General features: G+C 32.1%; 1 protein-coding gene across 2 annotated transcripts in view; it reads left to right on the top strand.

Annotated features, from left to right (window-relative positions):
- The window catches only part of LOC134721148 (electroneutral sodium bicarbonate exchanger 1-like), a 31,934-nt gene that overhangs the window by 12,850 nt on the left and 5,967 nt on the right, over positions 1 to 13,117 (top strand). For both annotated transcript variants that reach the window (XM_063583953.1, XM_063583952.1), the window contains exons 5-17: positions 782 to 949; positions 1,369 to 1,469; positions 1,772 to 2,017; positions 4,066 to 4,212; positions 4,866 to 4,936; positions 5,245 to 5,419; positions 5,853 to 5,986; positions 6,357 to 6,876; positions 8,147 to 8,260; positions 8,853 to 9,017; positions 10,241 to 10,419; positions 11,243 to 11,315; positions 12,445 to 12,513. In XM_063583953.1, coding sequence (XP_063440023.1) covers positions 782 to 949; positions 1,369 to 1,469; positions 1,772 to 2,017; positions 4,066 to 4,212; positions 4,866 to 4,936; positions 5,245 to 5,419; positions 5,853 to 5,986; positions 6,357 to 6,876; positions 8,147 to 8,260; positions 8,853 to 9,017; positions 10,241 to 10,419; positions 11,243 to 11,315; positions 12,445 to 12,513 — 2,162 coding nt within the window. The remainder of the gene's footprint in view (positions 1 to 781; positions 950 to 1,368; positions 1,470 to 1,771; positions 2,018 to 4,065; positions 4,213 to 4,865; positions 4,937 to 5,244; positions 5,420 to 5,852; positions 5,987 to 6,356; positions 6,877 to 8,146; positions 8,261 to 8,852; positions 9,018 to 10,240; positions 10,420 to 11,242; positions 11,316 to 12,444; positions 12,514 to 13,117) is intronic.

Raw genomic sequence — 13,117 nt, forward strand, 5'->3', positions numbered from 1 at the left:
CTTTGAACTTAAGGACGCTTAACTATGGCAACAGAATACGCATGCTCGAAAATCCATTCTGTGATTGGACAAAATGCTGTCATGGTGGGTGATTTGGTCGTGTTTGAAAAAAAAGTCTCGTTAATTATATCGGAATGGAAAGCAAATAAAAAACTATAAATATTTAAACTAGATCTTACAAAGATTTATATTTTTATTAAAATAATTGTTTCTCCAATAGCTCTTTGCATCCATGACAGCTGTTTACTTGGGACAATTATATAATTTTTAATGTAAACTTTGTTGTACGAACGTACATGACTTTTAGAACGCACCTACGCATGTGAGATTTCCGCGTGGTTTTGGTGAATGTAAACAGAAAGATACGAGGACCGAAAATACTGAACATAAACAGAGAAAAAAGTAAAACACAAAAATACTGAACTCCGAGGAAAATTCAAAAAGGAAAGTCCGAAATAAAAAGGCAAAATCAAAAGTCCAAACACATCAAACGAATGGATAACAAATGAACTGTCATATTCCTGACTTGGTACAGGCATTTTCTAATGAAACTTTAGTAATGGTAAATCGAAATGATAGTTTTAAACATACACTCAAATTTAAATACCTCGGATATCTTTTTAAAAGATAGTTCTTGTTAAATATTCGGCTTTCAATGTTTCTGGTGAAGGTCAACCCAGAAACCGTATCGAATAGATGAAATGTAAAGAGAACTATTTTCATTGTTAACTTCAACATAATAAGACATATCTAAACTCATATATTTTTATTTAATTTTCAGATCTTATCATCGAAGAACTATCAAAGAACAAAACAATAACAGAAAATACAAAATCTCTAATTAGATCATCGTTGTTAGCGCGTCATGTTCATCCTCATTTAAAACGGAGACGTATCTCGACAAGTGATTCAGAAGGAAATATAATCACACAATGCAGGATGCCAAAAAGTAAGACATGATATCATTCAATTCTAAAAGCCCTAACAATTATTGATAATGTCAACGGAAGAAAACATAAAATACAGCACGACTTCGATAAATTAGCTTTTCTTGAAAATTGACAAAACACATTTATTAATAAATGGAAGTCTGGGTGAAAACACATTGATGTAGAGTAACCGTCAATGAGACAGCAACCAAACGATAAAATCGGCATTGAAACTGAGAGAGGTAATTACAAACTTAAGCTCGAGAAGGAAGACTGTACAATATGTTAAGCTTTGAATCATTGACTCGAATCTGTGAAAGTGAGTTAAAATAACAAATCTGCCAACAACAAAGAATATTTTGCACATAACAAAAAAATTTCCAAAAAATGTTGTTTATGCTTGTTAACCCATCTCTACATATCTAAGTATATTTTTTAGCCACCAGTTCTGCAGATTTTGCCAAAATGAAAGCGCGACAACACGCAGAAGGCAGAGGTGAAACAAACGGTCATCTTCCAGAATCATCGCCTCTTGTCAAGGCAAGTATTTTCATTTTTTATAGTCAATTTATTTCATATTTTCTAAGACATTTTTTTTTTATACAAAATGTGGCACATAATCATTACGCAACTGTGGTATTTCTTCTTATTCGAAATTCAGATTTGTACGATGTAATATATGAAACAAGTCAATTTTGCAGTGAAAATTAACGAACGTATACACTTCAGGCCAAAAAATCACGATTATAAGCAATAATACTAGTATCTTAAGAACAATTTTCAACTGAAAATGTTTGTAGTGGTGTCAGAAATTATGATCAAACAATGTATTCTCTCTTCAGCTTAATAAACCTTTTATGAAAAAGATTCCCGAAGGTGCACAAGTCGCCAATGTATGGGTTGGTGAAATAGATGATTTGAAGGAACCAATCACGGCTTTCATTCGATTAGATAAACCCAGATCTATTGGTGATTTGACAGAGGTACCATTACCAACTCGATTCATTTTTCTTCATCTTAGTCCTGTCGGGGAACCAGGTCACATTTTTGCAATTGGAAGAGCAATGTCAAATATGATGGTTGATGTGGTAAGAAACACATTTTCATTGTTGATGCGTTCATATTACTTAATATTTAAAGTTATCTACAATAAAAGCAACAGTAAAATTAAAATTGAGAATGGAAATGGGTAATGTGTCAAAGAGACAACAACCCGACCATATACAAAACAATAATAACAGCAGAAGGTCACAAACAGATCTTCAATGTAGCGAGAAATTCCCGCACCCGGAGGCGTCCTTCAGCTGACTCCTAAACAAATATATACTAGTTCAGTGATAATGAACGCCATACTAATTTTCAAATTGTACACAAGAAACTAAAATAAAAAAAAAACAAGACTAACAAAGGCCAGAGGCTTCTGACTTGGGACAGGCTCAAAAATGCGGCGGGGTTAAACATGTTTATGAGATCTCAACCCTCCCCCTATACCTCTAGCCAATGTAGAAAAGTAATGCATAACAATACGCACATTTAAAATTCAATTCAAGAGAAGTCCGAGTCTGATGTCAGAACAGTAGTATACTGCTATTCAAAATTCTTAAAATGAGTGAAAGAAATTAGGTTACAAACTTAAGCATGCAAAGCTCTGATTCCTTTCACGGATTTGGCTATACGTTTTGGACCCTTTGGATTATAGCTCTTCATCTTCTATATAAGCTTTGGATTTCAAATATTTTGGCCACGAACATCACTGAGGAGACGTGTATTGTCGAAATGCACATCTGGTGCAAGAAAATTGGTACCTTTAATTTTATTAAACCGAGTGAAACACATCAATTTTGAGGGGAAAACAGAAACAACAGAAACACTGAAGTGCAACAAAAACAGACGCCAACATACATAGAAAAGTACTATTTGATAACAGCTTCAATATTCATGAAATGGAACAGGACATTTTAAGAAAAAATAGTGGGTTGAACCTGGTTTAAAGACATGCCAAACCTCCCGCTTATATTGCAATGTTAAAAATCGCTAAAATGACAATGCTACGCGGCAGAAATAAAGCATAACACATCCAAGAACACGCACAACAGAGAAACGCACAAATGAATAATATAATATTCAATACAGCATGAAAATTGAAGAATACAAACGAACATCTTCATTAACGACAGACAGGAAAGGACACTTTGTCATCTTCAAACATTCATTGAAAGTAGTCAACTGGAAATAAAAGGTTAGAAGAATGCAATAAAAAAAGAGAAGCGAAATCAAACAAAGGAGCAATTGGGAATTATAAATCACAGAAGATTAATCTTTATGACATCTCTTTGCAAATAGGGAACATTTGAATCAGATTCAGGTTGAAACAAAATGCATTGAAAAATAAACCTTTTCGAGAACAAAACCGGTATGCCACGTTTTTTGGGGATCTGGGATATAGCGGGTAAACAAGTTGAGTCTTGGAATAAATTGAGAAAAAGTGGGAAATGGGAAATTATTACAAAAACGCGGGATTGGAAAAAGAGCTTATCCGTGTCATCCCCGCTTTAATCAAAACTTAACTAAAAACTGAATGGTAAGACAAATTGATGTCCGTATCAGTATCTTTTCTATTGGTAAAATAGATAAATCTCAATATAAGTTTGAATTGTGCAGTTATATATTAAAGTTTGTTTTCTATGCGAAATGGAGCTGGTTAAATGGACATGTTTTAAAAAGTTTCTTTAGGCAACTTTATGTCACTGATATGGCCCTCAACCAGAAGTTATACCCATACCGTAAAGTCAGTTATAACATTCTTCGACATGACAAACTGTTGAGCAATGCAAAAGAAAAAAATCAACAGCCTAAAAAACAGCTGTATTAGTATTGACGGAAATGATTTCACTCATTACATCTGCACACAAAGCACAAATACTCAAAAACAAACATGAAAAAAGCAAAAGACAAAAAATGCCAATCTAAGAGCACTCTCAGTTACTGAAACCTTGCTCGAATTCAATATAAACTCATTAAAAAAATATGTTTATCGTCAACGAATGGAATCAGTAAAATATCAAAATCATTTGAAGATTAAAAAACTAAGAGATCTCTTGTAAGTTCAACATTGAATTTTTGTATCAATCTGCAGATTTTCAGTGAAGTTGCATACAAAGCAAAATCAAGAGAGGATATAATGCATGGATTTGACGAATTTCTAGATCAAACAACAGTTCTTCCTCCCGGGCAGTGGGATCCAGAAATACGTCTAGAACCGCCGACGAAAGTACCATCTCAGGTCTGTAATTTATAAATAATTTGGTTGATACTAATAGTTAAGCTAGTTGTTTATTAAGAGGCTGTCCAAGTAAATATCAGGCAAATCCTATGAAATGGGTGGCACACCATTATTTTTTCCCACTGCATTTTTGGTTCCAATGCAATGTTTATATCATGCAGAGGATATATATGTCAAAGATATTTTTGAATCAACAGTGGATGGCTCAGAAAATGACTTGAAATTTCACTAACAATGCAACAAAATTTTGTACAAAATGAAGTGTTATCTCCCCTTTTCAATGACTTTTCAGTTCTTTCTATGTATTTTTTTTCTCTTTATTTGTTGCAGTTAATAGAAAATCAAAAAATAACTTTGAGAAAGAAGGAATCTGTGATATGAAATAGATGAACAAATTTTGAAAACAAACTATGTCATGTGCCATCCACTGCCTGGTTTTTCCATGGACCTCCTCTTAATTTTTTTCTCAAGTATATACAAATGAAAAGAAATATAACTTCTTCTATGCTGCATATTATTTTTGTGATAATTAAATGATCAGAAACTGTTTTAATCTGTGATTGTATTAGGGTTAAACCTTTTTTTCTATTTCCCTGAATGTTTTGGTATCACTGTCACTGCTCTTATCTTTTAATGTTTCCTCTATCACACAGGAAGGACGAAGGAGGTTTGAATCAATCGCTGAAGAGGAACACAGCGATCCTACACTAGTACGAACTGGAAGGTAGATAATATTTTTGAAGTGTTCTTATCTAGAATTTGTTACAGATCTTTAAATTTTAAATTTTTGTAGTTGTTCCCTTTGTTTTCTATTTTGTGATAAATGTATTAAAAGTAAGATTCAAAACTGCAATTATTACAATATTAAAGACAGAGTATACCAAATGTTTCTCAAAGAATTAACACTATATGTGTTATTTTATCATTTTTATTAAAAACTAGCTTAGATATTCTAGTGAAAAGTAAGGTTATTTTTCAAAATCTAATTACATCACAAAATTATATTCATATTCTTATTTTACATTTGTTTAGATTATTTGGTGGTCTGATTGAAGACGTAAAACGAAAGGTTCCATTTTACATCAGTGACTTCAAAGATGGTTTTCACATACAGTGTCTCGGTGCCGTTCTTTTTATGTATCTAGCCACACTAACACCTAACATTACATTTGGAGCTTTACTAGGACAATCAACACACCACTACATGGTACGTGACACTTATAAAGTAAACTAATGTATAAAAAGAAGAAACGGTTTCATAAATAACAAAAACAATGATTAAAAAAATACATATATTTTTACAAAATTGAAAAGAAAGAGTATAACCCCCCCCCTCCATTTCAGCAAAAAGAATCAGCAAACCATTTTAACAGAGAAATTAGATTCTATCACACTTTCGGCATAATCTTTGAATTGCTGTTTCGTCGACTTTTAACCCATGTTTCAGTTTATTCACTCAGTGAGTCTGAAAGATGACTGCCAATTTGTAAAGTTTCTCTCGGTTTTAGTTTGTACCCGGATTTATGACTGTATACTACTGTTGCCTTTTTTTTTTTATAAATATACATATACGAAAAATTCATACAATGGTTTGATATATCATTTTCACTCAGATTCTCTATTATTTATTTCGTTTACAGGGAACAATGGAATGTATTGTAGCTGTTGCATTTGTGAATCTGGTTTTTGCATTGTTTGGTGGACAGCCATTGATTATAATGGGTAGTACCGGACCTGTACTTGTGTTGGAAATTATAATATACACAATGTGTCGGTATGCAGAATTTAAATATTTCAAATCTTGTCTTGAATTTTAATTTACCTTTTTTAAAGACTTACGAATGCAATTGCATATTAGGAACGCATTGGTTTCATATATAAAAGTTATGATTACAATAAAGCGAATGAGTTAGTTACTCACAGTATAAGTTTTTCTAAGAATCTTATTATCTTGACAGAAACCTTCTTTATTTACGTTTAGGGTAAGTGCCATTCCAACAGTTTCCGATTCATCAAGCCAGATCTGAGATTCTAAATTTATGATTAATAATGCTCCTAATCAACTATCTAAAATTACAATGTAAAAAACTATTTGAAAATAATTATCCAGATGTGTTTTTCTTTTACATCGTCTTTTCTTTTAGAGACAGTGACTGGGACTTTCTACCATTTCGATGTCTGGTAGGACTGTGGTCAGCTTTGTTCTTACTGATCATTGTTGCATTTGACTTGAGCGCATTAGTTCGATATATTACAAGATTTACAGAGGAAAGCTTTGCTTGCTTAATTGCAATTATTTTCATAGTGGAAGCCTTCAAGAAAATATTCTCAATAGCTGACACACATCCGTTTAATACCCATCCAGAAATTCCATTGGATTATACATGTTTCTGTGTCCCAAATAATCAGTCAAGTGTATATAATATGACCACAGTGCCATTGACTACATATGCTTTCAATTCAACCACGGATACAATTACAAACTGGACCAACGTACAAAGGGAAGACTGTGCCAGACTAGGAGGTGTTCTGGAAGGTTCTGGTTGTGATACTACAGTCTATCATGACAATGTATTTTTCTTATCGTTTATTATTGGTGTTGGAACCTTCGGTGTTGCATGGGCATTGGTGAACATGAAGAAAAGTACATTCTTCCCAACAGTTGTGAGTTCTTTTAACTTTATGTTTACTGCAATCATTAACGATACCAGGGTTATGTTTTGACACATCAGACGTGAACTCCGTTTATATCATACTCCGATTAATCGCTACTGGCACTGGAAACAAAGCAGTTTCAAAGCATAATCAAGTGCTGCAAAGTTGGAGAGAAAGAATAAAAAGACAAAAACTCCGTAAAGTTGAGTCAAATACAATGATAGCGTTAAGAGCCATATTTTCGTTGATCATTAAAATAATCGAAACGTCTTAGCCAGTGTCTTGGATTTTACCGATTTGCCAAATAAAAAACCTTTAAAAAGCATTAGATTAAATGTAATTAGATTATGGACCAAAGAAAGTAGAATCGAATTGAGGACTTTTAATTTAATTTTTAGTTTTTTCAATTGGGTACAAATAGAATAATTTTTTAGAAAGCCTGAAATAATCGTCTTTGATCATTTGTTTATGACATTAAACGTGTATATTGCCCTATTTAGTCGTATTTTTTTAACGGTGAAGACTGATTATACTTTAATTAAAGAGACTTTACAATTTCACATTTATTTTACCACATACGTCCATAATGAACCGAACTTGTTGATTAATGGTTGTTATTGCATTTCCATCACATTTAATTTGTCAAATTATAAAATTGAGAATGGAAATGGGGAATGTGTCAAAGAAACAACAACCCGATCAAATAAAAAAACACAACAGCAGAAGGTCACCAACAGGTCTTCAATGTAGCGAGAAATTCCCGCATTCCGGAGGCGTCCTTCAGCTGACCACTAAACAAATATATACTAGTTCAGTGATAATGAACGCCTTTATTAATTGCATTTATTATCCACAAAATAGATAATGAATATATCTCAATACAGAAACAGAAAACTTCTTTCATTTTTTCATTTAAAAATGCGGAATTCAGTTTGTAAATCTTATTTCTGAAAATGACTGTGATTAACCTTTATTTTGCCACTTAATATTTCGTGGTTTTATTTCATTAGATTGTTTAATTTGTTAATTTATAGACTTTGTACAAAGTTATTGTTTGAAACGTTTTAAAATAAGCTCACCATAGACATAAGAATTATAAGTGACAGCAATAGTTTGACGATGTTCCGAAGTTTTGAATCCGTTTTGAATAGTATACAAACCAATAAAAGAAGTGTATGGAAGACCATTAAATCTTTTCATATTAACAGCTATCTGTATCTATTTACTCTGAGCATCATCAATAACTTACAATATAGAATTCAAGCTGATTTTATTTCAGGTACGTCAGACAATTGGGGATTTTGCTGTTTTCATATCTATTTGTTCAATGGTTTTACTTGATGTACTTCTTGGTGTTCCAACTCCAAAGCTAATGGTACCAAATACGATTCAGGTTTGTTCAAACTTGTTTCAACGGTTTCAGATTTATTTTTGTGAAATACCCATATCATAGTGTATGGGATATTTATCATTTGCTTCCTCCAGAAATATGAATTAATAGATTGTAACAATTGTATGATAAAAAGGGTGTGTTTCGTCATCTTGGGATGTGGATTGGCAGTAACCAATCGGTCTAGATCTTTATGATAACATAATATTTTAGATTGACCCGTTTGTTTTGTTTAACTTGACTAAATAATAGTTTAACTTGACTAAATAACAGTTTTACTTGACTAAATAACAGTTTAACTTGACTAAATAACAGTTTAACTTGACTAAATAACAGTTTAACTTGACTAAATAACAGTAGATATCTAAGATAATCACACTTCAAAAATAAATGAATATATATACATGAATTTTGATTTATCTTTTTTTTTAAACGAATCACTTGACCAGAATTTTGTTTTACGATAATCTTTACTATGTTTTTGAAAAAGAATAATATAAACTTGATTTATCCAGTTTTTCAAAGTTCTGTCATTTTTAATCTAGACACCATGTTCCTTAAAAAATAAAAAATAATTAAAAATAATTTGCTGCAGCCTTCCCGGCCAGATAGACCATGGTTCATAAGTCCATACAGTGCGCACAATCCATGGTGGGTGTGGATAGCCACAGCTTTGCCAGCATTAGTAGCTGTGATTCTGATTTTTATGGACCAACAAATTACAGCTGTGATCATTAATAGAAAAGAAAACAAACTGAAGGTAAGACCCCATGATAGGTTAGATAATATTATATTCAACGTCTGTTGCATTATTTTGTTCAACCATTTTGTTATCATTCATTATGTTCTTACTCTTGGGGCAATTAATCTAACATGGTTAATTTCATTCCTCGTTCCTAAAAAATGAAATTAACATTACGTCATTGATTAAATTTCAAATATTTATAACTGACATTTCAAACCAATCTCAACGTTTTGGAGTACACTTTTGAAATTAAAACAGATTCCGTAGATATAAAACTCATTTTTGATTTGAAAAGGCAATACTCAGCTAAAATAAAGGTATTTTATTAAACGGCATTGTATTTATTTCAACTTTGAATCAAAACCCAATTGAAGATATGGTTAAATATCTCATATCTATGATGCAAAATTCAATTCCTCTATTCCTCCAATTGTCTTTTAATCATTGTGTACTTATAGAAACTTCTCAATTCGTGTTTTTTTTATATTTTGTACACATGTAGTGATGAAACAAATATTTTCATTATATTTCACTGCCTTAAAGGTGCATTCTGTATTATCATTGCAAGGCCTGATGCTCAATAAACAATGTCTTGAAATGGGTGAAATACACAGCCTAACATCAAAGAAATATGAACTAAATGATTAGGTTACTTTTTATACATTATAGATCCATTATTTCATATTCCAGCTGAAATAATTGTAAGTAAAAGTGTGGCATTTTAGAACGTATGTAATAATTATGTTTCATAACTGTCATCGAATATTGCTGCATATACTAGTATCTAATATGTGTAATATCATGTAAACATATATATTCTAATATGTCTACTAATATGCTTATGTTTACTTTATATGTATATATGAATATATATCTAGTATTTCTTGATACATAGATCTAATTGTGTGTTCCCGTTTGAATTTGTTTTACAGTACAACTGCATTGACATGGTTTGTAAATAACATTTCTTAAATTGTCAATTAATTCATTGAAATTATCTAGAAACTAGGGTTGCAACTTCCTTACGTAAAGTTGACCTTAGATGGTTTAATTTAGGCTATTATTTTAGGTTCTTGTGCATCATTGGCTCTCAAATATTCGGCAAAAATACTTATTATGACTATAGCAGATACGATTTCAAAGCTAGCTGATCAGCAATTATCAAAAAATAATTACAAGGACCACAATAGCTACGATTTTGCAGCTATCCCTGAACTAACTTACATATTGTTTTACAGAAAGGTTGTGGTTACCATTTGGATTTGACAATAACAACGTTCTGCCTTGTGGTGTGCTCATTTTTCGGTCTCCCATGGTATGTTGCTGCAACAGTTCGATCAATGGCACATGTTAACAGTCTCAAAATGGAATCTGAATGTACTGCACCCGGTGAGAAACCTGTCTTCCTTGGTTGTAGGTACGTTAATCATACATACATAGGTATCTGAAACGAATAGTTGTGTTCGTATTTAAATGTCAAAGTGACTGAAAACCCGTTCCCGAAGTGATATCAGGAAGAACGACTGAAATCTGCTAATCTTGTTCCTGTGTCCTATTCCCGATCGGGACATTTCGATCAAATGAAAAGTATCATATCTGGAAACAGTTAATGAGTGGACACTCTCAGTGTCACTACTCTGGAATTTATTCAATTCCCCCAGTTTAGTATTTAGTATCCTTTGAAATAAGATAATGAAATCTTAACATTGGTAAACTACAGTTGTCTCTACTCTACTAGTTATGTGAAATTAGCCAAGCAGTTTGCATTTAGCAAATGCTTTAGAAAATAATAAGAAAAATGCCAGAAATATATCTGAATGTTAATTATTTTCATGCATATGTATCAATGGTTTAATAATTTTGTAATGTAATTAGAAGTATACTATTCCACTGCTTTTTTATTATGCATTTTCACCATATAACGAATTTGAATGGAATAATGCATCTTGTATCATATTTGTCTGTCTCTTGACTTGTGGTGCATATTTGTAGATCCCATGCATTGATAGGATTCGTAATGCTCAATCTCAAGTTTTCTGTGCTGTGTGAATTGCTTTTTATACATTGGTTATGATGTTGTTTGTATGTCGTTTTGGGTTTCGATGTATTTTTTGCTATACATAAATTGAAATATTTCTAATTAATAGAATGTGTTAAATTGGTAGACCTTCACCTTGAGATGTATATCATATATTTTATTTTGTAAATAAGTTGTAATCATCAGATTATTTTTCTTACAGGGAACAGCGCCTTACACCTTTGATTATTGCAATACTAAATGGATGTTCTGTATTTATGACAAGTATATTACAAGTAAGTTCTCCGATAAGTGCTTCCACTTATTGCCTCTTTGTTTCCTCATCCTTTGTGTTGACATATGTTATAGATTAAAAATAAGTTTAAGAAAATATTTGAAGCATAGTTACCACAAAAGACGTTATAATGAGGGAAGATGACTTTTCAGTTCTGCAAATTTAAAAAAAAAGAAGCTTTTGTCATGAATATCGATTAGATATTTTAATATCTCATTATATAGTCTCGACGTAACTATAGGTTGCATTTCTGTGAATATTGACAATGCAATTTCTTTTACGGCTTAAACTGTACCACTTTTACCATGAAGTTATGAAAAAAATCTTATCCTAGAATTGAAAGTTCATACATGTATGCACCACAATTTTTTTCAAAGGTCAACATATAGGGCTGTGCGGCATTTTTTCAACGTTTATCTGCCCTGAACTTCTCAGAGTTTAAACTAACACTAATTTTCTCAACTACCCCTACTTCGAATGAAGGGTTACCACATATTTCAATGTAAACAATAAATATTCACATGTATATCTACTGGTAACATTCCCAAGTATTGTCTCTGTGAGATGGAACACAGAGAGCATAACTGGGAACCATTATGTTAACAAAATTAATTTTCTATGAATATTCAAGTTCTCCCCAAAAGAGGCGTGTTTTGAGAAACAGCTGTTTTTCCAAAGTGCAACCTATAGTCTATACATTTTCCCTTTCAGTCCACACCATCAATTGGTAGTAAAGCGAATTATCAAGATACCAAAATCAATTTGATGCAACAGTTACACATATAAAAAAAAATCCCGTCAGCTGTAACTGATATTTGTATTCAACTAAATACAGATATTAAATTGGACACCTTTGCCTTGTCGCGAAACCTGAAAGTTAATCAGGTGTATTCTCATGGAGAAAGAAATGGTTGAATTATGCAAATCGTGTAAAAAACAGTCAAGGATAGCCCGTACTTTATTATTCGTACTACATTCACATGACTAATTAGCATGGACCAGTAACTCGTAAGAGAGCACTTAAACACATTTAAGAATTGATAAGTGTTGCCTTCGAGAAAACTGTTAAGTTTCCTTGTAATGGGTATGCATATAGATAGCTTTAATCATTTATAATTAATTTATTTCAGCTTGTACCTATGCCTGTTTTATATGGTGTTTTTCTGTACATGGGAGTGTCTGCTCTCAGGGGAATGCAGGTATGTTCAAAAATTTAATACAAAGACAAATATATATTCTTTTCTTTTCAATACACAACAATGCCAAATAAGCGACCTAATGCATCGTCAGATGTAGTTCTTTGGTTGAATAACAACTTGGATATACCAAATAGCCGGTAGTTAAGGTGTAATACCACCAAATCATGGTACGACCCATTGTATACAAAAATAGGTCGAAAAAAATATTCCCTTGAATTAGACAGTTTTAGGTAACTAATCCTACATTTCATTGCAGTCAAACATTACTGTGTCATAAACATATGTCGTGGGTATTTCAAAGCACCATGATTATTGTTTTATTCGGGATTTCTAAAGAACATTTTTTTAATATTGAGATTTTGATGTGTATGCCCTGTTCAAAGAAGATTTTTTGAACGACCTAAATATTTCGATACTTTCAGGTGGTAAACATGGTGAAATTTTGCAAGAAGTAAGCTCGTACATATAATTATTATTCTTGCATATATGTTATATGCTATATTTATACAGCAATACATGTGTCTCAATACTATCTAATCGTAAAACCACGTGCTGTGGACTTCGTCATGATCATAATCAGTGCAGGGATAAAAGATTTACCCCT

This window comes from Mytilus trossulus, chromosome 6 (assembly GCF_036588685.1).
Source record: "Mytilus trossulus isolate FHL-02 chromosome 6, PNRI_Mtr1.1.1.hap1, whole genome shotgun sequence".
Lineage (NCBI taxonomy): Eukaryota > Metazoa > Mollusca > Bivalvia > Mytilida > Mytilidae > Mytilus > Mytilus trossulus.